Genomic DNA, 26382 nt, shown 5'->3' on the forward strand with positions numbered 1-26382 from the left:
AGTTTGAAGGGAAAAACTGAAGAGGAGACTTAGTGGAGCCGGGAATAATTTAACCGTAGCCAACGGCTGCTGCCCAGTGCGTAAAACCGTGCAAATGCGTGTTTTAAACTACTAACTTCTGGGCTGGAACCACTTCTCCAGGGACAGATGGCTGCTCCAACGTTCCCCTCTCTCACAGGTGAACAGAGAAACTTCCCTCTATCCAAATAAGGTATGGGCAACTCAGAAACTTGTAACACAGCCCAGAATTCAGCAGTAGTCTGAAAACTGGACTATACTAGCTTAGAAGGGTGGGAAACAAGGAATGTGTGTTTTTTTTTTTTTTTTTTTTTTTGGAAAGATAAGGCAAAAACAATAGAAAGTGCACTTAAAACAGCTTTAAACGACTACAAGCCATCAGAAAAGGCTATCCTATTTTAGTGTGTAGCCTACAACAGTTAAACAAATTATTTAAACAAAAAAATGACCTTTTAAAAGGGCAGGCAGTCAAATAAGTACAATATGTTAAAAAAACAAACTTTTAAATCGCAATAAATGCTGGAAAATCAGCGTTTAGGCGGAAAACAGTTAAGTACAACAAGAAAATACAGAAAATTGTTACTTAATCACTCCAAAGACTCCCTTTTTAGAAGGCTTGTTAGTTTAAGGCTTTCTAGTGCTTTCCAGTAGGTTAGTTAGAGGAACGATGGGAAACGAGCGCAGATGTGGTCTTTTAAACCAGAAAGTTGAAAGAGATGGACAGCTTCCCAAATGATCAATAAACTACAATTCCTGGGCCAAGAACCACTCCTCTTGTGGTAGACAGGCTACCTAGTACTTACCACTCCCACTGATAAGCTAGAATGCTCCACTCCAACACAAAGGATTGGGGGGTTCAGAAGCTTACAAACAGTCCTGGATACAGCAAATCTGTACCTGGACTAGACTAGTTATGGGAAAGGTGGGGATCAAGCGCAAACACAGGCTTTAAAACCAGGAAGTTGAGAGAGATGGAAAAACTGCCCAAGCAGCCAATAAACTACAATTTCTGGCCCAGAACCACTCCTCTTGTGGTAGATAGGCTACCTAGTGCTTACCACTCCCACTGATAAGCTAGAAGGCTTCCCTCCAACACAGAAAGGCTTGCTTGGCTCAGAAGCTTAATGGTCCTGGATACAGCAACTCTGTATCTGGAGTAGGCTAGTTACAGGAAAGAGGGGAAAAAAGCACAAGTGTGTTTTTTAAGCCAGAAAGATGAAAGAGATGTAAAAGCTTCCCAAACGGCCAAAAAACTAATTTCGGGCCAGAAACCTCTCCTCCTGTGGTAGATAGGCTACCTAGTGCTTACCACTCCCACTGATAAGCTAGAAGGCTTCCCTCCAACACAGAAAGGCTACGGGGGCTCAGGAGCTTACAAAGTGTCCTGGTGGACTAGACTAGTTACAGGAAAGGCAGGAAACAAGCTTAGAATTTTTTTTTGTTTTACAGAAAAAAAGCTAAAACAGCAGTATATACAATTAAAATGCAGTGCAGGCTAGCACACGTGTAGCAATATTACGGCAAATACAGTTTAAATGCAATTAAATTAAATGACTAAAATCCAGTGCAGAAGGCATTAAATTAGAAGGCTACTAACAAGTGCAGAGTGAGAGTGACTGAACAACATGCAGAACAACAACTAAGACAGCTACAGTAAGAACAGCTGAATAAAGTGTGTGTGTGTGTGTGTGTGTGTGTGTGTGTGTGTGTGTGTGTGTGTTTTTTTTTTTTTTTTGAGGGAGGGAACAGAGCAGGATTAAGAGGCTACAGGGGTTGTCCTTCCCAAATGCTCTTTGTACACAGTAGGAGTGCCTGAAATCAGAATATGATCTCACTGCACTCCGTTGAGTGAGCAAATGAGATGGGCCCAGAAGGAGGAGTATCCAAATACAAATTTACAAGAGAGGCGGGCAGTTTCAAAACCACCAAGATTATCACCAAAACAAGAACAGGGAGGGTGGGTGGAAAACACAGTGGAGACAACAAGGGACAGAAACTATACAGTGCCACTATAAATTAATAAGCAAATGTATAAATACAGCACAGTGCAAATTAAAAGTTGCAAAAAGTGTATCCATCACTTAACTTCTGCTTCTTCAGACGCAAATGCTTACTATCTACCATATGTCTTTTATACTCTTAACAAGATAGTTGGACATTATTATCTTAAAGAAACATCTCATATCTAATGTATACATTCAATTAGAAAGCAATGCAACAGTCATACCTAAAACAATTAACTTCATTCCATTTAATAATAAAATCTCATTTATAAAAAAATACTCCTTTATAAAATATAAAATTCTACAAATAAGTACAAACCTTTAAGCATTTCATTCAAGAACTACTTGTGATTGCATAATTTATTTATTCAGTGGTCTCCCTTTGTTTGGGTCTTATTGGTTTTCTATCATTAAGCCCATTTGCTCAAGTTGTTCCGTTCTGTTTCTAATGTCCCCCATCCTTATGTTTTCCTACAATCTACCCACTACTAAAAATAAAAAGTTGTGTGTCATTATTAGCTTTAATATGCTTAGATAGTGCACTGATGTCACTTCTTTTTTGTATTAGATACATATGTTCTTTAATCCGGTCTCTAAGGGCTCTGTCCGTTTTCCCTACATAAAAACAAGAGCATATTGTGCACTGAGCTCAATAAACAATATGTTCTGAAGCACATGTGGCTAAAATATCAAACACATACTTTTTGCCTGTATCTGGATGTAAAACTCATTATTACTGTTAATATGTTTACACATGGAACATTTTTCACAGGGTTCTGTTTGTCCTTTCTTTACTTTCCCAGTGTCATCCCTAGAGTAACAATCTTTTCAGTGAATGCATATTCTCATGAGCAAATTTTGGTCTAGGGTCCAGTAAGGGACTTATTTCTTTATCTTTCATTAAGACTTCCCAACGTTTCTCTGTTTTTATAAACTCTTGTATCATTAGAATAAAAAATAGGAAATCTTATATTACTTTCTGCCTTTTTACTACATACATCTTGCATTGGTATATTATTTCTCCTTGAAAAATAAGGCTTGGCAATACTTTCCCTAGATTCAATAACCATATATTTTGTTCTTTTTATTTAATTCCCATCATATCCTCTCTCTAAAGTGTTGACTAATCAGTTTTACTTGTTGCTCAGAATCTTTTGTGTTCTAGCACTAAGTCTGGATGCCCTAAGTAGTTGACTATGTGCTACACTTTTAAATATATATGGAGGGCGCATACTTGTTCTATGAACAAAGTTGTCACAATGACATTATTTTTTTTTTTTAACGTTTAGTGTATAACTTCCCATTTACATCTTTTTTAATCTTGACATCTAAAAAAATGAACCTCTTCCATTGAGATGTCAACGATGAATTTCAGATAGTAAGCCTTTGTATCTGAAGAAGCAGAAGTTATCTGTGAAAGCGCTTGTACGTCTGTTGTCCAATAAAGAATTTTAAAGCTGGAACTGCCTGCCTGTTTTTGGATCGCTAGTGTGGTTACAGTTGTTTACAGTTTTGAATTTGGTGGTCTAAGGCTACTAGTAAGGAAGGTTCTGTGGTTTTTTCCTTAAAACATTTAAATGTTTATCTGCTAAGTATTGTACAGAGAATGAGAAAAATCACATTATACACAAGAGCGTTACGGATAGCTCTTAGAGATAGATGTATTCAAATGTAAAATGAGCTGAAAGAGACTCCCCCATGCGAGGGGTTAAATTAAATAGCATTAAAACAATGCAGTTTCAGGGATGTTGTGAAAGAGGCCTTAGTGTTGCCTGGCCATATCGAGGAATGTAGACAATCTAAGGGCCTGGAGCACGGTAAGCAAGGGAACCCTTACAGGGGATTCAATGTAGGCTTTTAAAGCCATCAGTAGCCCATCCAGCTGATGACCTGAGGTGCTTATGACCGAGAGATGGTGCAGATAACTGTTATGTAGGTGGGGCCAAGCTGTATACAGACCCAAATGGTAAGGAGCAATTCAAAAACTGATCTGCAGTAAATGGCAGCCAGTGTAGTTCTCTTATCTAGAAGTGATATGGCAAGAGGTGCTAAAATCTCTAAGTAATGGTGTTGTTTAAGGTCTTTTGCACTGGTTGAACTCCGTGTTTGGAGTTGTAATATTTTATAGACCGATACAAAAACTAACCAGGCAGTGATCTGACCATATTAGTTCTATCATAAAGTCTTTGATTTCAAGACCAAGCTGCAACACAAAGTCAGAGGAATGGGCATATGTGTGCTTAGATAACAATGTCTACTAAAACAAAAACTTGTATATTAAAAAAAAAAAAAAAATCCATGACCATTTCACAAGAATTGTCTTCAACTGAGACATTAAAATATTCTAAAGTAAGCCATCCAGATGACTGATGGAATCATTTGGTGATGAAAGCTGTGAACGCTCAAAAAAAAAGGAGGAATGTGCAATTAACTCTTGAAACTGCAATATGTTTAAAGGTGTTGGTATAGCAAAATATTCACCTGGCATAGGTCAAGGGTTGAATTAAAATGCACAGTCACACCCCTGTGACGCCCGTGCACTGGTCCAGTAATCAAGGAGCCTCAATCCTCACCACTAACACCAGTGAGGGGTGTCCACATTGGGAAGGATAACAAATGCACACACAGTAAAGTACAATTTCCCTTAAGAGTACACAGAGATCAGTCAGTCTGGGGCTGGTTTCTCCCTTTCTCTCCACATCCCAGATAAGACTCCCCACTGGCACAGTTATACGGTACAGATTTCAGCAGAGTTGTCAAGCCAAAACCTCAAGTGCCCTCTCTGTCAAACCAGTGCTTTGTGTCCCTGCTCAAGTAGCTGACACAAGCACACTTTAAGATTGTGTTTATATACAAACACACTGACACTCCTGGGGAAGGCTGGCACAGGTTCTCCAGCTATGCCCCCTCCTGCCAGGCTATAAGGTAGTAATCACTGCCACCAACTACTCTTATCAGCTACTAAAAAGGCCCTTACCGAAGTCAATTACTGTGCAATATTATTATCCAGTTAGTAAGTGTGATGAACAGCAAGGCTTGTTTGGAGTGACTTTGTACAGTATCACTACATACATGCAATGTACTCTAGAGCTTAAATTATCTCTACACAAAGTAGTCACAGTTGAAAGATTTAAAATATTTAATAATTAATAAAACACAAGACAAATCTTCTCAATTCAACACAGTGCTAGTCAAGAGTTCAGAAATCACAGGAAAATGCTTAAAATAATATAGTCTGACATAAATCTAGAAAACAGCTTGACTAAATCTAACTAAATTCCTATCTAACTAAGAGCAATCGCATTTCTAAATAAACTTGCATATAGAGCAAAGGCAGAGTACTGGTGAGTGGTGTTCTTCAGACAAAATCCAAAAATGCTCCGATTCTCTCTCTGCGAAAGTCTTGAAAATAATACATCACTGCTGACTCATTTTAGAGTGCATCATACTTTTCTGGTTCCCAGGCTAACAGAAACTTAACATTTCCTTATATATGTAAAATCTAGCAATTAACTCTGGTCTCAAAACAATAGAAGGAATTCCTCAGTCCAGACATTGTCTCCGAACTTTGAGCTCAAACAGTGGTACAGTGCTTGACTTATCAGCTTTCTTCCAGCAGAGTGCACTGTGGTTACATTTTTGAAGTTCAACATTTAACACAGTTTTCTTACATTTTAAGAGGACAAGCCTTTGGATTATATTCATATTTACAATGACATAGAATTATCTACAAAATTCTATCTAGCTAGGCTGGCAGCCTAGATGATTCCTGGTTTAGTTCTAATCAGTATGGCTTTACAAAGCACAGAGTGAATACAGATTGTAGAGGGGCAGACCTCGCTTAAAGGAAGTAAGTGAGGCCTAATGCCTGAGGTATGTTTAGTGAGACTTTGTGAAACAAGGAGTACCACTGTCTAGCTGGTGCATTGATCATTTTCTCCACGCTCAGGGTGCCTGACAAAAGGAGACCACCTCCAGGCTGCCTGATAATGTTTGTGAAAATTTGCAGTCACCTGCAAATCCAGAGTTCAACCATTCCACCACAAAACAGGGGTGAAGTGTGAAAATAAATTCCCAATGATAAGAGCCTCATTAAATATTACTACAAAATAAAGAATTTGGTGGAATTAATGGCTTGAATTAAAACTACAAAATATTAACACCACGACTTCTCAGAGGTTATGTTAGACTAAAAAGTAATATGTAGAAAAAAAGCTCAACAAGACCACCACAGCTGTGATAATTGGTGCAATAAAATCCACTTTTAATACACAAGACAAGCGCTTTCACAGTTACTCTATGCTTCCTCAGATCTTACAAGCTATACCTTTGAACAATTCATTTATATACTAAATCAACATCTAATTATCTAATTAAAACAAACTATAATTAAAATTCTTAAAATCAATTAAATTACAATAGCCAATTCATTTAAAGTGACGTGCTTTAGGTTTAATGCATATACTGCTATTCAGACCAGGATAAATATGTGCTTTTAACTTAAAAATCCATTTTAATTCCATGCGTTCTACATAATTGTTGTTGTCCCCTTCTCTTATTTAATTTTACCATTTGTAATACTCTAAAACTAAAACCATGAGTAGAGTGTTCCATAATTTGTTTCGCTAATGCATTGGATGAATTCTTGTTTCTAATATCATATAGGTGTTGATATACTCTATCTCTTAATCGTTTAATAGTCTTACCGACATAAAAACAGTTACATCATTTGCAAGTAGCTAAATAAATAAGATTAGAAGTGTTAACATGTAGCGTAAAACTTTGGTCCGGGTGGCTATAACATTGCATCCAAGTAATGTTGTCACACATCTTGCATTTCTTACATGGATATGTGCCTAATTTCCATGGATATGTGCCAAATTTCCCTTCTTTTGTTGTCTTATGTATTTTATTTCCACATAATATCAGTTTCATATTTTGATTATTCTTCTAAATAAAGCTAGGTGTTTCTCCTACTATTCTCATTGTATTTTTATCTGCCATCAAAAAATGCCAATTCCTATTCACAAGTTCATTTATTATCAGTAGTGTATTTAGTCACCAGAGATGTCCTATATTTCCGTTTTTTTTCGTATACTATGTTTATCTGAGGAATTTCCTGCATTTGCTATCTTTCATACCATCAATTACTTCATTTCTTAGTTTAGTAAAGTCAGATTGTTTGTAACCTCTAAGAATAATTGTTGTAAAATATCTACTTCATGTTCCAAGACAACCTCATTGCTACAGATATTCTTTATTCTATTTAACTGATTCTTCATTAGATTTGGAAAAATATGCCTAGGATGCATACTGCTATGTTCTAACATACTGTTACTCCAGCAGTCTTTACAAAATATTCATGTAGTAATTCCATCCATTTCATTCTTGTATATTTTTATATCTAGCAAATTTATACTTTCAAAAGAATATGTATCTGAAAATCTCAAAAATTCTGTAGTTGATTCCAAATATGTAATGCATTTCTTGAGGAGGGATATCCCCCCATCCCGCAACTTAAAAATATCATCCGCGAAACATTTGTAGAACTTTTATATAGGGGCTGAATTCATTATTAAACAAATATTGTTTCCCAATAATACACCACTAAGTTTGAATAAGAATTAGCACATGGGGTGCCCGTAGCGACACCCCGTTGTTGTAAATGGATATTTTCTTCATACATTAACACATTGTTTGATAGTATCAAATCCAGCAGCATACATAACAAAATAACTAACTTCATCATTATCTAAAGTCTTTTTATTTCTCAATACTGCCCTTATGGCCTCTATGCCATAGGCATTAGGTATAGAAGTAAATAAACTTTGTATATCCATAGCAACCTTTAATTGATCACATTTAATCCAACTTTTAGTATAGCTGTTTAAATCATTAAGAAAATGTGTTGTCTTTTAAGATGGTAATGTATGATGGAAAATTATCTTAAGCAGATCTTCATGGTTATTAAACATTTGAAGAGTACCTCCCTTAGGTAACTTTGGCAACTTTTTTAAAAAGAAATTTTTAATTTGAGTGACCTTGAGAGTTGTAGCTTAAACTGGTTGCCATAGCAACTGTTGAAGTAATGAAAACAATGAGTCTGGTATTCTGATAATTCAATAAGTCTAAATTGATCAAGAAATCTTATTAATAGTTAAAATTGCTTTACACAGTCCTGCTAACCTGTGCCACCACATGGCCCTTGTCTGAAACTACAGATTGTGATACCAATGCAAATGAAAAATTGTTAGCAGCAATAGTCCTTCATAGGTTCATAGGTTCATACTAGGCTATCTGCCCAAGGGCATTTATAAGCCTAGCCCATAGTTATGTGGCTTTCGCCACCCCTTTAGTTTGAATAAAAACTATGCCTATCATTTTGCTGTGCCTCTGTCAAGCAGTGACGCTGAAGTAATCCCTGGGGTATATCTGCAATCTCCCATCCATTGGTCAAGATTCCTCTTGAACAAGACCAGAGAGGTGCTCTGCCTCACATGTACCGGGATTTTGTTCCACAGCATAGGGAGTCTCTGGGTGATGAATCTGTCCCTCCAGCACGTTCTATTTATAACCGTGTCAAGGTTTAAGTCTCCGCCCTTGTGGTTCTGAGGGATCTAGATTTTTGAGGTGAAGCATATTCATCAAATCTGGGTTTGACATGGCCTTATATGTCAGGCACAGGTCACCTCTGAGCAAGCGGTATGAGACTGAATAGAGCTGGAGTTCTTTCAGTCGGGCAGCATAAGACATATTTTTGAGACCCTTTATCCTTTTGGTGAGGAACTTTTGGGGCCTTTCAAGCTGCAGCAGGTGTCTGGTCAGATACATTCGAGCGGGCATTGTACTCAATCATAGGTCTAATAAGTGATGAGTACAGGGGGACGATGACCTCCCTTGATCTAGATGTGAATCCCTTCATGATCAGTTGGGTGATTCATGTTGATTTTCCATTTTAAACTAGTCACAAACAGCTGCAGAATGTGTAGTTGACAGTAAAATGTCACCTTCTGAAACCCACAGTATAAAGGCAAGCTGGGTTAACGCCATACATGTTGAATACCACACACCACATTATGTAGTTATCAGGGTTCCTCCTAATATAGTTTTTTGTAGTTGCACTGTAGAACAACAAACTTGCTTGGAGAAGCAGTCTGAAACCAGTGCAGATTCATAACCTCCATGTACAATTTCCTGAATATTGATATTTCCCAAAACATAAGTCTAATGCTGTGGAATATTGACTGTAATCCTTTAATCGATGATGCCAGTGTTTGAAAGTACAGCAGTGAAGTGTTGCCTGACTCTTGCATTCTCTGAAAAATAAAACCAAAATGTCACTTCGCATTAGTGTTGTAGATGGCTCTACAACCGTTCTTGATGAGGTGCTGTAGCAGGGTGGAGTTTATGGTTTATTGCCGGAGTAGTAAGATAAGACTGCTACAATCACACAATGGAAAAATGATCAAAACAGGCTTTCTTTGTGAAAGCTAATATGTAAAATATTGCACCTGTACATCAAAGAAAAACTCCAGCTTCTCCTACTTTTTAACTCAAATCTTTGGTTGCTTTTCACCTTACAGTATGGTTTTAGTGTTGTCTAGGTACCAGAAATGTCCTTGTACTTGAATCAAAGGAAATACCACCCACTGTTTTAAGCTTTTTTTTTTTTTTTTTTAAGCTTAACTTCTCGCATTAATTTGCAGAGGAATTTGTCTACTCCTGCATTATGTACCACAGGCACAGAGAAATCTGTAGCTTATCTTGTCGGGTACTGCTGACAATTTTATAAGGGTAATTCATCTTAAAGGAGCTCAGAATACTGTGAAATTGTTTTCCACCGTCTTTATTGTCTTTATTGCAGAGAGGAAGAGAACTCGCAGCTGTTTCCAATGTAGCCATGCCTTTCATTGCAAAACAGAGCAATTAGTTCAAAGGCAGCTGTTATCTCTTGACAAATTTGCATAAGCAACATCACATTACTGAAATACTAAGCCTTAGTTTAAATGTTTATTTATACTACTTTACATTTTAAGGTGATTTAAATGTAATATCAGTGATGTCTGTGACATTTAGAGAAAAGTCAGGAAATATTTATTCTTCTAATTCTTGTAAAGTATCGACACAGTTACCACAATCATGGCCTCCCAGCACAACAGGACAAACCTGCCTAAATCAGGACAATAGCAGGGGGCTAATAGGACTGAGTAATAATTTGATCTCCTAAACCCTGTGTCTGGAATAGGCTGTTCTTGTATTTATCAGGCTGTGGATGGTAATTCATTACTGAAACTACGCAGAAATTCCGTAAGATTCCAAGAGCAGGATAAGTTATTTCTTACACTTATTTCACTGAACTGCACTTCTGAAACGTTTATTGTGCTATACAGTTAATCTACTAAATTCTGCACTGTTATAAAGCTTTTTTACTGTTTCACTGCGTTTATGTACTGTTTTATACTGTTTTAACTGTATTTTTCATTGCTAGATACTGTTTCATTACTCAAATTGCATGTTTACTGAATTAACTGTAAACTGCTTTTTCATACTGAGAGTTGTATTTTCTGTTTGTGAGTGCTCTGTCCGAGCTTTTCTGTGCATTTTTGAGGATTCTGTGTTCTAGTCTAGTCTGTTGGCAGTTAAAAGCATTCTCTAGTCTGCTTGCTCCTTGATCTGTTTAAAACTTTCATTTAGTGGCTACAGCTAGGAGCTGTAATAGTTCATTTAGTGGCTACCTCCAAAGCAGAAATGCAAGCAACCTCCACATCCCATCCCCCCCCCCCCCCGTGGTGTTTTCTCCTGCCTACATGATGAATCTGGGCATCTTGGGGCAATGCAGCAATTGCTTCTGAAGACAGAAGTGGCAAACTTCATGACACCCATGCAGTGGGACAGTAGTAAGTTTCCTCACCCATCCTCCCTAGTGTTGTGGTGTTCTTATACTTGGTGGCTTTGCAGTTGCCTGCCCATACTGTATATTAGACCTGTGACTCTCCTCCCAGTCTAGTGTCATTAGTTCATTCCGTCTAATAGAGAGCATTTGTGAAGGCCAACCTATTCAGATTCTTAACCTTGAATTAACTTCTGTTCCAGCTTTCTCCATTTCCACTTTACTGAAAAAAATTCTAAACTCGTGTTTCCCCCTTTCCTGTAACAAGTGTAGTCCAGATACAGATTTGCTGTAATCTAGGACGGTTTGTAAGCTCCTGAGCCCCCCCCCCCCCGATCAACTAGGGTTAAACTATTCCTGGTGCCATAAAGTCTTGCAACTAGCCAGCTTTTTAGTTTTAGCACCATCTGTTTCTTTGAGCTCGGCACTTGTTCTGAACTTGTTGTAAGCACACTAAATTAAGCTGCAAATTACTACAGCACTCAACTTTCCTCACTTGTCTAGAGGAAAACAGTTTTTAGTACTTAATAAATAAGTACCTATCCAGGCATGTCTAAAGGTCAGCTCCCGGTGTTTTCTCCTGTCTACCTGATGAATCTGGGCATCTTGGGGCAATGCAGCAATTGCCTCATGTACACAACCCCCTCCTCCTACCACTCAACACTACGACCTGTGAGCAATGCACTTGTATAGCCAAACTGGAAGCAAAGCTCTCTTCACCTAAGACTGGACTAGACAGTCAAGAGGAGAAGGTAAACAACTGCACCACACCACACTCATCACATAGTCCATCAAAACCTGCACCACCAAAACGCACACACAGAAGCACAAAACACACGCCTACATTCGTGGAGGCTCTCAATAAAAATCTGCCCAAACAACCAAGACCTCCAAAGCAGAAATGCAAGCAACCTCCACCCCCCCAACACAAACCAAATGACACACAGCCCACATACTCAGTGTGTCACTCAACTACAGCCCATAAGGCATAACATACCCAACATTCTAGTCATAGGTGACTCTATAGTCAGGCACACTGATGATCCACTCACCAGGCTAAACAAGGAGAAAGTTACTGTCAGCTGCTTGTCAGGTGCCAGGATCCGCCACATAACGCACGCACTCGGGTCACTCCACAACAAGTACAAATATGACTCTATCATTGTCCATGTTGGTGTGAATGACCTGAGATGTACCTCCCTGGACTACATGAAAAGAGACCTGGAGGAGTTCTCCTATCTTGTAGCCCAGGCAGGTGTGACCCTAGCCCTGAGTAGCATCCTGCCATCATCCAGAATGATACCACAGTACAAGGACAAAATGATTGACTTCAACAATTGGCTAAGCATCTGGTGTCATTCTAAGGGAATCCAGTATCTGTCTGCCTGGGATGACATGATTGACAGACCATGATGCTTTGCCAGAGATGGCCTGCACCTGTCGCCCTTGGTATTCTGGATACTGGCAAAGGCTCTTGCCACCCCTATAGTGCCTTTTTTTAGGCAAGGTTCAAATGACATATTCACCTCCGTAACCGGTACAAGCAAGCAAAATCTGAAGGTAATGTTACTCAATGCTAGAAGTCTAAACCTCAAAATGCACTCACTCGAGGCACTCCTTAAAATGGAGAACATCAGCATCTGTGCAGTGTTTCAAAGCTCCAGAGAGCACTCCTGCATTACCAGGCTATAATTCATACCATGCCTTTCGGCCACCTAACCCGGACCGAAACATTAAAGGTGGAGGCGTGTCCATATTCATTAAGGATATCCACACCTCAAGTTCAATTAACTCTGGGCAAGACCACAATCCAGATTGTAGCTTGCTACAGACGCCCCAGGATTCCCACTCGGCTTTTCTTGATGCACTGGAAAAATATTAGGGTACAACCCAACACCCTAATAATGGGTGACGCCAACTACTCCACCATTAACTGGGAAAACTACACATGTACCAACTCTTTTCATAGGGTCATAGATTAGTACTAGGCTATCTGCCCTTGTGAGCCATTTTAAGCCTAGGCAATTATCCCCTGTGAGATTCAAACCCTGTACCTTGTGTTTGTAAGGCAAACACCTTAACCATTAGGCCATTCTCCCAACCCCTTTGCTCAATGTTTTCTGGAATTCATCAATTCCAACGCCTTGGATCAACTTATCCACACCCCCACCAGGGGCAGCAGTATCTTAGACCTGGTCTTCACCATGGGCAACCGGTGTTCCACACAAGAGGTCAATTCCTTGTTCAGATCCGGCCACAAGCTAATCACCCTAGACATCCACATCCTGCTCCCACCCCCCATTAGGAAAACAGCCGTAAAAAATTTCTCCAAAGCCAACTTCACGCTTCTGAAGACAGAAGTGGAAAACGTCACAACACCCATGCAGTGGGACAGTAGAGGTACGACTGCTGAATCCTACACAAATGCACTTTATAAGCACTTACACGAGTGCATGGATCATGCTATCCCTAACAGAACCAAGATGCTAGCCTCCAAAAAAAAGGAAGCCAATCTGGTGGTCTTCTGCCATAAACTCTACAACAGAAGAAAGAAACTGTTGCAAAAAAGAGTAAAATCCCATGATTTGGAGGAACTCCCCGATCATCCTCCAAAAGAAGCTGAGATCCCTCCTAAAATCCTTCAAAGCTAGTAAGAAAACAAAGTCGCCACTGATTCTAAAGACAACCACAAAGCATTCTATAGCTATGTCAAGAATCTCAATGGCAACACTCAGATCTGCTCTGAGTTGCAGCACAATGGCGCTAAATATACAGAACCAACTGATATTACCAACATCCTGGCAGATAGGTTCAGTGCTAACTTTAACCCCCTCTCGCCCCCTAAATAGCCCATCTCTATACAGGAAGAATGCAAAGTTCCTGTAATAACTGCTGCACCGGTAAAAACCTCACTCTCCAAAGCCAAGAACACAGCATCCATGGGACCTGACAACATCCCAGGTTGCCTTCTACACGAACTACAGAATGAACTGGCACCCCATTTAAGTACCGTGTTCAGTCTCACCTGGGGTTTTGTGCCAATTGAATGGTGCACCACTACGGTTATCCCAATCCACAAAGTGGGAGACATGACAGACCCCGGGAACTACCGCCCCATTTGCCTGACGAGCCTGGTCTGCAAGGCCATGGAACGTATCATCATGGAACTCGTAAACAAAGACATTGGAGATCTCCAAACTCTGGACCCCACACAGTTCGGGCTTGTAAAAGGAAGATAGTCTCCTAAACCTAATAGACTTCTTTGAAGCAGTCACCAAAGCCATAGATGAGGGTAAAGTGGTTCACACAGCCTATCTAGATCTCGCCAAGGCGTTCAACACCATCCCCACACTCTGGAATTCTAGATAAACTCACTAAACTAGGTATAAATCCTTATGTCACAAAATGGGTTGCCAACTGGCTTACTGACAGAACCCAAACTGTGAAAGTAGCAGACTCCAAATCCGACTTCAGACCAGTGACAAGTGGAGTACCACAGGGTTCAGTCCTGGGTCCTCTCCTGTTTGGTATCTACTTCTCTGAAGTACAGGCTAACACAGAAGGTCTTTGGCTAACTAAGTTTACAGATGACTGTAAACTAGGAGCCATAATCGAAACTTCTAATGATGTGGACATACTACAAAAGTGCCTCACTGAGACGGATGCCTGGTGTCAAAGCCATGGCCTCAAGCTCAATGCCAAAAAGTGCATTGTCATCCCCTTTGGTAAAAACTCTGTACCCATGAACTACCACATAGGCTTAAAGTGTGATAAGAGACCTTGGGACACAGGTGGACAGTAGTTTCTCCTTTGATGATCACATTGCAACAGTGGTCAGGAAATCCTTCTACGTGGCACACCTAATCACAAAAGGTTTCTCATCCAGAAAAAAAGAGGTAATTGTTCCCCTCTACTCATCACTCATTAGACCCATTATAGAGTACAATGCTCCTTTTGGCATGTACCTCACAAGACATCTACAACAACTGGAAAGGCCACAGAAATACCTCACAAAGAGAATTACTGGCCTCAAATAAATGCCTTGCGCAGACAAGTCTCAAAAACTCCAGCTTTACTCCGTCGCATATCGCCTACTCAGAGGCGATCTCTGCCTAACATACAAAGGTATGTCAAACCCAGAGCTGTTGGACATGCTCCACTTAAAGAAATCCCAATCCCTCCAAGCTACACGCTGTAGGGGCCTAAACCTTGTCACCACAATAAACAGAACATGCTGGAGAGAGAGATTCATGTCCCAGAGACTTCCCATACTGTGGAACAGACTACCTGTCTGTCAAACAGAGCTCCTCATTAGCACTCTTCAAGAAGAATCTTGATTATTGGATGGGTAATAGGAAATTCACCCCGGGGATAACTTCTGTGGCTCTGCTTGACAGGGGTACAGGAAAATAATTTTCTTGGGTGGCAAAAGCCAGGGTACCTTTTTGGCTAGGCTTGTATAAGCCCTTGGGCCAATAGCCTAGTACCTACCTATGAACCTATGACTTTTCTGCAAGAAGCGAGACCGGTGGCAACCCTATCAACTTGGGTGCATTGATACTGTTTATAAGAAGGTCTTTTTTGCTTTCTTGTGACATCTTCCAAAGGATGCATATATGGTGCACTGATTCTTGGGAGGAGACATCTTCCACTGACTTTGAGTCACTCTTTACACAAGCAGTTTACGTGATCATTTTCTAGTAGTCAGCAAAGGAAATGTAACAATTGACTGCAACCATGATATACAGCTGAATTTATTTTAGCTTACTTGTGCTATGAGCCCCTTCATTAAAACATTAGGAGAGTGAAATCTGTAGTACTTTGTTTGTCTATCTATATAATGAATGAATGAAAATAAAAATCTTTTCACTGCTGACAGTGGGGAACAGAATTGCCTTCAAATGCTTTCCTTTCCATTAGCAGCTGTCACTTACACGTGAAACTGCAAGGATCCCTCAGGGCAGTGATAATTTTGACAACTGAGGGAAAAGTATGTTGGAAAAGGGATGGTTAATTTATCTTTGACTACAAAAAGATACTTTGAGCAAAGGCCTGCAGTTGGTTGCAGCTGTATAACTCCTATACTGTAAAACAAGCTCTGAGACGCACACAGTTGGGGACCATTCAAGAAGTAAAAGCACCAGTCCTGTTACAGAAGGTATGCAAGATGACCGTGACCGATGCAGATCTTGTTATATGTCAGTGCGATGGGAATACACCACTACCTTATGTTTTGTATAACTCGTATTCAAAAATGTCTTGAAATGCATTATAGGAATGAGAGGCTTGAAGAAAAAAAAAAGATCATGTTAATATGTCAAGCTCCATTGGCAGCCATTTTCTAGAAAACATTAAAATTCTATAAGAAGCAGTCAGAATGATTTTAAAGTGTTAAAATAGCTCAGAAAGCAGAGTGAAAAAAATAGATTATTTAGTTCTAAGATGAAGTTTTCATCTAACTTGCAAAGTGTAAATCATTGCAGATACCCCCGGCTGAACTAAAACCAAGAATATACACACAACAGTTAATGAATTTCACTGAGCATTTACTGCATAATTAAGTCTGGCTAATACTTACCACTGCGGTATATAAGCTTTGGCTAAGTAACTTTTCTAGAATGTAACACATCAACAATCTGCAGTGCATCACTGATAACCTCTTCTGTATAATAGTGCACATAATATAGCAATTAGTTGCATACTGAGTGTTGTAATATATATCCTGATTCATGTAGAATTTGAACATCAAGTATCCACTGTTAGTCACGTCCTGCTTGGGAGTATCCCATTGTGTTTTTTATTTTACAAGGTAAAATTTTGGTGGGGGGGGGATGGGGGGTGAAAAACTGCTTTCAATTCTCTGCATATAATGTGTAACCATTGCTCAATTAGTCATGGCTGAAGATTTTTATAGAAACTTTAAACAGGTTAGAAAACTAGCCTGAGAACTAAGCAATGCTTGGCAAAGAGAGATTCACTTTTCCAAGCAAGTGATTCACAGATTCTCATCAAGGTTGTCTATATAAGCATTCAATTGCAATCTGTGTGTTCTTGAGTTGGGGGAGAGAATGCTATCAGTGTCTGCCTAGTTCCCAGACAGAAGCTCTATGACTTAGATATTTGTTCTGGACTGGTAACTGTATGGAAAGGCCTTTCTGTCATGTCTTGGAATGTAAATGTCACTTTTGTGCTGATTTTGACAAGTTTTTTTTCTAATTAAACTATGCAAATCACTGTGCTCTTGATTAATATGCGATCCTTGGGAAACTTTCTTGCAATAAATCACATGGTGCGTCATCCAACAACAAGTGCTGAAAACTCATTCTGATTACTTAAAAAAAATCTATTACTGTTACTAATCCTGAAGGAACCACTTCCAAAACCTGTTTGAAGCCTGTTGGGAACAAAGTCATGAAATTTGCAGTCCTCCATTATGTTTTCTTCGACAGGTTATTTTTTATTTTTGAAAGAGACTGTAATGGAGCCTTGTGTAACATTTCAAGCATTATGTCATCACCCTTGTTGAACTGCTGATTCTCAGAATGTTTTGCAGCAGGGTTTTTGGGGCATTGTCTAACTTCCTGTGGATGTTCCAATAAACAAAAGTGAGCATCTTAGAATGCTTCTATGCAACATTTTGGGGAATTACAGGGACAAGAAAATTTAACTCAAGGGACTGTTAATATTGAAATACAACTGTTTAAATCCTCCATACTGCCCGATACCGTAAAAACTGTAAGTGAAGCATTTGCCATGGGACTGATTACCTTTGAGATATTCCCTTAGAAATGTTTTAACTTGCCACAGCTCAGGACATCAGACCAATTCTGTGTTACAAAGACATTCAGTGCAATAAAAGGCAGTGCTCAATCTCTCTGAAATTCCCTGTAGGGTTTCAGTGATGGAATTTGCCCATAGTGACAGAGCATTATCTCTTTTCTTTGTGTATTTTGCATCTGTTATTCCTGGCCATAAGTGGCATTTGCATTAACGGAAACACTAATGTCTTGAAGGTTTGATCAGGAAAGTTATCAGTATAGCCTTTTTAAAGTAAACCTAGCTTGATGCCACTAGCTACCTGCTTAAGTGTGTCTCAATGTTTCAGACCTAGTGGTCCTACAATTTCCTGGATGGAAAGACCTGATTAGATAGGGTGGGTGATGGCTTAAGGCTTTAATCATAACACTTTATTCCAGACTGCATAAAACTGCTGCAGAAGATGATGCTAAGAAATGCTTAAATCTTCTGACAAAAATTTAACTGTATCAGATTAAGAAAAATGGAAAGAAAGGAACACTGACCTATATCAAGGTGTGAAGGAAAGACCTGGTAAAACTGAAAGGTCCAAGGAGGCAGCCAAAAAGTCATAAGATTTGCAAGTTCTCTGCAGCTCACCTTATAAGGCTAATTTTGTTTCCAGAGCAGCAGCAATTCCTGCAGCTTTTACACTAGAAATGGTCCAGCTCGAGATGTGCTGGAAGCTGCCACATGGACAATTGTTCATGCATTATTGGAAATTTACAAGTTGTCAGTACATTCCAGGGGCACAATGTTTTGTCATGGCTGTGCTACAAGGGATGCCATGACAGTCCCATCTCCCATAAGTGACAAATAGTGCTTGTAATATTCTACCCAAATGTAATTATTTGCCATTGTAGTGACCCTCTCTGAAGCAGACATTAACGTTCTGCAAGGTATTTGACACAAGCATTTTTTTTCCACATCTTTAAGGCAAAGGTTAGTGCAACAGCAAAGTTACCTTTGCCCATCCCCACAATGGGTAATTGTATATAATTATGGTAAAGAATATATTTTGAACATGTTTTTCAGTTTGACTTTTCAGTTTTATAAAAATTCAGATTGGTTTGGCAGTTAGAATTTGCCTAGCACAAGTGTGCGAGTGTATGAGTTTTTGTTCAAGTTCAGGAAAAAGGACTTGAGAATTCTGGACAGATTATTTTTTGCAAACATAGTTGTCCCTGTTAGGTGCATAAAGATGTTTGACAGTGTGCGGTGACAACTGCAGTTTGTTTTGGCAGCCATTTTTGAGCTAAGTCTACTGTACAGTACATGTATGCAGCCATGGGGTACTATAGTGAAAGTCACATATCTGTCAAATTCCTCTCTGCTGAGATGCAAGCTACAACTTCCCTTTCCTCACTACTGTTGGTAGGGATGTGTAATACCTTGTCACTGTGGTAAAAATGTTGCTTGAAGGCTACAGAACTTGACAGTCAGTAAATGTTTCTGAGGATCCCACTGGACAGCTACTGATAGTTGTATGCATGTTCTATGATTACTTTCCTTGAATGAGCATTTTTTTTTTTTTTTTTGCCAAAATTCTTTATATTTTCAGTCAGAGTTTCAGTTGTGTATAACTGTAGAATTTTTGTTGACTGCTTTAGTGCCTTGCACATGTTTGGTGAATTGTAAAAAAAAGTTGGCCTTAGATGTTACAAAGATTAGGTGTGTATTTTAGCAGGAAAAAAGTCTGTGCCTAGTTAAGTGATCATATTTGTCTGGTACGCTAAGTATGTTCCAAGGTGTATTGGAAGATGCTAGATTGGGCAACTGTCCATGTTTATAGGTTCATAGGTTCGTACTAGGCTATCTGCCCTAGGGCATTTATAAGCCTAGCCAGAGTATGTTTGGCTTTCGCCACCCATTTTAAATTAATTTTGCTATGCCCTTTTTCGAGGTTAGTATACTGTGCCTCTGTCTAACAGTGACACAGAAGTGATACCCGGGGTAAACCTACGATCTCCCATCCACTCATCAAGATTCCTCTTGAAGAGAGTCAATGAGGGACTCTGCCTAACCTGGACTGGGATTTTATTCCAGAGTGAAGGGAGCCTCTGGGTTATGAATCTGTCCCTCCAGCATGAACCTCAGCACTGAAATAAATAGGACAAGTCTCTCGAGCGTGTAGCTCGATGGGATTTGGATTTTTTGAGGTGCAGCATGTCCCTTAATTCCGGGTTGGACATGGCTTTATACGTCAGGCACAAGTCACCTCTGAGCAGGCGGTATGCCACTGAGTAGAGCTGGAGTTTCTTTAACCGGGCAGCATATGGCATCTGTTTGAGCCCTTTGATCCTCTTGGTGAGGTACTTTTGGGGTATTTCCAGTTGCTGCAGGTGTTTGGTAAGGTACATCCCAAAAGGGGCATTGTACTCAATTATGGGCCTGATGAGGGATGAGTAAAGAGGCACGATGACCTCCCCTAATCTAGATGTGAATCCCTTCATGATTAGGTGGGCTATATAAAATGTTTTTCTAACCACTTTGGCCACGTGGTTGTCAAATGAGAGATTGCTATCAACTTGTCCCCAGGTCCCTAATTGCTTCTTCTGTACTTAATGGATTACCACCTGTGTGGTAATTTGTGGGCACTTTGTTTTTGCCAAAGGGGATGACTATACACTTTTTGGCATTTAGCTTGAGGCCATGGCTCTGGCACCAGTTGTCTGTTTCTATGAGGCCCTTTTGGAGGATGCTTGTGTCTGCTGGAGAGTCTATTATGGCGCCCAGTTTGCAGTAATCTGCTAACTTGGTCAGCCACAGTCCTTCCGTGTTGGCCTGTACCTCAGAGAAATATATACCAAACAAGAGAGGTCCCAGGACTGAGCCTTGTGGGACGCCACTTGTAACTGGTTTGGAGTCTGACATGGCTCCAGCAATTCTAACCATGTGGGTTCTGTCCTTGAGCCAGTTTGCAACCAATCTAGTGACATAGGGGTTTATATTTAAGCTGGTGAGCTTATCTATAATGCCCGAGTGGGGTATTGTATCGAAGGCTTTTGCGAGGTCCAGCTAGGCTGTGTGGACCACCTTCCCTTCGTCAATGGCCTTGGTGACTGTTTCAAAAGAAGTCAACCAGGTTTAAGAGGCAGGATCTGCCCTTAACAAAGCCAAACTGGGTAGGATTTCTTGTCAGACGTAGTTCAGAGCAGGACTATTTTGATGATGATATTCTTATTTGTGTATCTGTGAACTAAAGAAACTACTACTTGGAACTGAGATCACAAACTTTTTGGAAGCCACAAGCAAAGCCCCAAAAGCAGCTGCTTCATTTGTAAGCATGGAAAAAAAAAAAAAAAACTAAAGGAAACCAGTAAATAAATTAATGCGTGTTAAACAGCAAGCAGATCATTTTAGTTTGTGTAACCTTTTTCTGGGGGCCACCTTCAAATATGGAGGATGTATATTTTGAGAGTGTATGCTAGCAAGGAATAACTTATCTAAATGGCTTGAATTCATTGAGTGTTGTTGCCACATGTATAGGAGAAAGAGTTGTATATTTTTCTTGTGGCTGTGGAAAGTGTTCTACAGGCATACTGCTAGGGTGCTACAGTGTATGTGGGAATATTTGCAAGATATCATTAATAAAAACTTTTAATACTGCAGTAACCAAGCAATGTTGTGTAGTAAATTTTGCAAATTTGACTCTCTTAAAATGGTAGATTGTATTGAAAAGTTCTCTGAGATGGATTAGACCACAGTACAAAAAAATTTTTAGCAGCTAGCTGCTGGATTCATTTTAAAATAAGATACTTCATCGTTACCAGTTGGTATTAATAATGATACGCCTTTAAAGCATTTATTTCATGACATATGTTTATTTCAGTGATGCTTTCACTGGATTCCTATAGTAGGTTTGAGAACCATAACTGCAGTCCTCTGGGAATGGCAATAATTTAAGTATGATTATAGGGGAATAAGTGTGAAACCAATATCTCTATGTATTCTCTTCTTCTCTGAGGTACCAGTATACAAAGCTGTTAACGTTAATACAAATGATGGGGTGTGAGGAGGTGCAGGGGGACTTGCCCCATGGAAAAAGTTTCCCCGCTCTATCACCAGCCTTCTCCTGGCCATTCAGTATATTTGTTCCCCATCTCTGGGGATGGAGTAGACTGAGAAGGGCTATAATTCAGCCAGTCATCAGGGAGTGGTTAAATTTTTGTGTGTCCCTATCCTGCAAGTGTGCCTGGCAAAGTGTTGAGGGGGATGTGCAGTGGTCTGCAGAGAAGGGCATCCCTCACTTTTATGCAAGGGGGGTGTTGCCCATTAGGCAGTTCCACCCCTACTCTTGAAGCACATGTGGTGATTTTCCCGATCTGCACCAGAGAAATTGCACTACCTAGTATGCCAGGATTGCATGTTCCCCTTACTTTCCCCTTGAGATAAGTAGACCATGCTCTTCTCTTGCCCTCCCTCCTTAGCTGGTGCAGTACTGGGGTTGTTAATTGATCTCCAGGTTGCACTGTGGACATTGTGTTCTATGCCACAGAGGTAGCCTCAAAAACACCCTTGGTGTATATATAAGCACAAGTGTCACTCTTCACTGTTATCGGAGTGGTATTGTACTTAAATTTTTGCAGATTCTAAGACTTGCAGTAATGAGTCTTGAATTTTAAATGGGTTGCGGTTTTGCTCGTGAAAAGAAGCATACTGCCAAGGGGCAAAATGCTTGAGGTTTGCCTACAGTAAAGAAGTTGTTACTCAACCTGTTGCAGCACTGGAGTTTATTGTTATTTATTGTAGTATTTGTCTTGTTAATTTGTTCAATAATTTTGTGTTCTTTCATTGCAGTTTCGTTATTTTGTCCTGCTTAACTGTGGAGCAAACATTGATCTGTTGGAGACTCTGCAGCCAGAGGAAGACAGTGTATTCTTTATTTGTGACACACACAGGCCTATTGATGTAGTTAATGTCTACAATGACACACAGGTATCTCATTCCTAAAATCGTTCAAGTATTGTCCAACCTTTTATCTGTTTAAATATGTGAGTTTGTTTGCTTCCCATAGGGGAACATTGCCAATTCCTGTAAGTCTGTAGTGCTACTGATGTTGTACACTTCTACCATCTTTACTGTATTTATATTTCTTTTTTTTTTTTTTAAACAAATGTATTTATATTTCTGTAGTCAGTTGAGTGTGGTTTAAGCAGTTATTTTTCTTTGCTGTATTTGTACTCTTAATGAGCTAAATGGATTTTAGCTATGGTTTTGATACAATCAACTTGGATTCATATAGTCCTTGCTTAACCTGTAAACATTGTTATTGGTTAGAGAAAAAAAGAATTTGGAATGTAATCTTGCATTAAACCGTATGAAAAGGATTTGTATTTACAAAGTAAACCGTGCTGATCTGAAACTCCATCTATAAAGTGAATCTGTCCAGTAGCATGGAGTGTGCTCTTTTCCTTAGAGCACACAAATCCACTATTGTATCCAACTCTTATCTTCACAAGGTACTACTGAGGACTGCTGCGTGGCTCAAGGTGAGAATCATTGCACTAGCTAAACATAACATGGAGAGAAAGCATGGAATTGTGCAGGTTTGGGGGCAATCATTGGCCAATATCCAGCTTCCAGCTGAACGCTGAGAAACTGGTATTCTGTGGTCTTGCTGCCTATACCACAGCTGGACTGCTGCTAACAACTGCCAGTAAAATGCATGATCTTCTGTAGATGTTATAACCAGAGAGGTTAACTAATAGCTATTCAGTTTCAGTGCAGAATAAAGCCTGAATGTTGCCAAAATCCATTAATATAGAGCTGTAAAAATGTCTGGAAGGAAAATAAAACAGCAGAAAGAGAGAATAGTAGGGTTGATATTCAGCTCTTATAATCTTAACTCCTAGTTAAACAGGTAATGCAGCTGAATAGCTATGTTGCAAATCATGCAAAGAGTATTTGTAGTGATGGGCCCTCCCTTGTCTTAGCTAGTAGTGCACCTCCATCCCATTGTGTAGGGTACGTATGGCGAAGGGGGATAGGACTTAAAAGTTGGCAGAATTAGCTGGTACAGAAGGCTAAAATAAAGGGGGATCATTAATGTTTGATACAGTGTGCTTATCATAGTTTGGGTAAGCGGAGTTTAAAAGAAGTCAGTGGGACTGGCTGTTGTGGATCCTACTGGCACTTTATGTAATGGGACGGGGAGATAGTTGAATTTAAGTTTTGACTGACAGGATGCCATCTAATGTATATGATGAATAGAAGTATTACACGTACATGCAGCACTTGCTTAAGTTTTTGAAACAAAGTCCTAAAACTTGATTGATAGGAAATTGTTAGTTGCATGTTTTGTATACGCTAGAGGACAGTAAACTGCTTTAAAGGAAAGCATTTCTCTACCAAGATTCAGCTGATTAGATTTTTTTCTTTCCTGTAGCTTATTATTAATGGTGTACACACTTCAGAGGTGGAAAGCTCTATCACATGCCAGACATTAGCTGTGGGTGTTACTGTCTCTATAGCATAGATTCAGAAGAGATGTGTGTAATGAGACAGATAATTTCAGCAGGGATTTCCAGTCATTGTGCAGATGTTAGTATCCTTTTCAGTAATTCTAATATTTGCTGCACATTCTACTTCAGCTTTGTATGGCTTTCAGAATGAACAGCTACATATTTGCATGTTTGCAGGTGATAAATAACTGTTAGTTTTAATATTTTAATGTTGTCCCTGCCTCTGTCAGGTCAAGCTGCTGATAAAACAGGATGATGATCTAGGGATCCCTGCATATGACGACATATTTAGAGATGATGAAGAGGATGAGGAGGACGACTCTGGAAATGAAAGTGAAGATGGTGGAGAACCTACTGGAAAACGTAAACGATTTGATGAGGTAGGTGTCTTTAATATTCGTTAGCTGTGAGTGAAGTGCCACAAAACTGACATTAGACACCCTGACCTTGAGTTCTTGTGAGTTTTCACTGTTGCAGCTTTCGTTTTTTTTTTTCATTTGGAAAAAATTGAAATGACATCTGCTTCCAGATGGTAGAACTTGGTAAAGAGCATTTCTTTTTGCACACCCCAGAAAAAGGATAACGTTGCTTATATAAAACATGGATAATTTTCCCTTGTGTCTGTCAGTGCTGCATAAATACTAGGCACTTTTTTATTTATTTATTTTACAAAATGTGGTTAACTGCATCTTAGCAATACTATTTTTCAGCTGTACATTGTGCCAGATCACAGCGCAAGCAAACTGATAATGTAGAATAATGTTAGGTTAAGCTAGTTATACCCAGTTGCAAAGGTAGTGCTGAAACTGCCGAGCTAAATTAGTAGCTATTTGAGAATTTATAGCACATGTACTTGAATGGACAGAAATAAGAAGAGATAAGGAGTTCTGTTATTTTTCTTGTAGGATGCTGTTGAAAGAAGGATACAGAGAAGGCGGGAAAGAAGAGAGTGGGAAGCACACAGGTATCCACGTTTTTGTACCATTTGTTTATTAATCCACAGTGCAGTTTTATTCCTGAACAGATATTTTGGTAGGCTTTTCAATGGTAACAGTACTACCCCCCCCCCCCCTCAAGGTGAGCTAATACAACTTTGTCCCATATTGAGTTACCTAACAGAATACTCTCTTCTGTCCTCATTTCATCAAATTCATAAGCACCTTGATATTTTACTAGTCATGTGCATGTTTAAACAGAGCGGTGTGTGTCTTAGTTGTGTGCAGACCTACTATGATGCTTTTATAATTAAAATGCCAGTTGTATTTTTACCTTACCTGCACAAACTAGCAAGAATATCTCTTCATAAGGTGTATTTCTTGTTGTTGCTGTGTACTACCTTCTATCCGGTCATATTTTGACCTTTGAAGTATTAGCCTTGCTTGACTGACTGAGAGCTGTCTGAGTCTTGCCTTGTTTCTTCACTTTCATCCAGTTCCTGTGAACATCAGTGATCATTTTTAAATGTGATGATGACAGAATTGTTACCTGTTTATAGTTTTGTTGGCATGAGTAGTACTTTTTATTCTGATGTGTTTTTGCTGTTTTGATTGCAGGCGAGAGATTCTCTTTGATTACGAGCAATATGAATACCATGGCACATCTGTAAGTATTGACAACTTTACAGTTTTGTTTTAATATGATACCATTTGAAGCTGACAAAGAAGAACATCTTAAAATGTATCTAATCTGGCTGAGCATTTTTATTCCCCAGTTATGTCCCATTTTGGGTCTTCATTTTACTTTGTTGTTGCAAACACCATTTTTAACTCTTCTGGCATGTGTTGCACCAGTGCCTCAGGGACTCTGTTCCTGGACCCTGCCATCTTTTCTGTGAAGTTGTAGTTTGTCTCTTAAACATCTACTTTCCAGCTACCACCCATATCACATTCACACTGCCTTTCTCATCAGCTGCACTCTCCCATCTACCTGGATAATGCAGCTTTTATGTCACATCTTTTTTTTTTCTCTTTTGCTACACACGCCACTAACTCTTGCATTGTTTTACCCCGTCCCTCCCACAGTTCCTTTTACCATTATGGTAATTTAGTATTGAAGGCTTTCTACAAGCCCAAAGCACCCTTTTTGCAGCCCCCCCCCAAAATGAATAAAATATTCATATATGGTCCTAATGCACAATAACAAAAATTAGTTCACCAATGCCTCCTATGATGAAAGAATTACCTTAGCAGATTTGGAATTTCTTTTTCTAATT

At 39.4% G+C, this 26382-nt stretch overlaps 1 protein-coding gene across 1 annotated transcript in view; it reads left to right on the forward strand.

Moving 5' to 3' along the window:
- CDC45 (cell division cycle 45) overlaps positions 1 to 26382 on the forward strand; it is a gene marked incomplete in the record, with an annotated part of 734635 nt that overhangs the window by 226144 nt on the left and 482109 nt on the right. Inside the window, 4 exon segments of the mRNA XM_044068778.1 lie at positions 22507 to 22644; positions 24401 to 24550; positions 25076 to 25134; positions 25724 to 25772. Coding sequence (XP_043924713.1) covers positions 22507 to 22644; positions 24401 to 24550; positions 25076 to 25134; positions 25724 to 25772 — 396 coding nt within the window.

The sequence above is a fragment of the Protopterus annectens genome, chromosome 4.part0, assembly GCF_019279795.1.
Source record: "Protopterus annectens isolate FY-2018-M chromosome 4.part0, PAN1.0, whole genome shotgun sequence".
Lineage (NCBI taxonomy): Eukaryota > Metazoa > Chordata > Ceratodontiformes > Protopteridae > Protopterus > Protopterus annectens.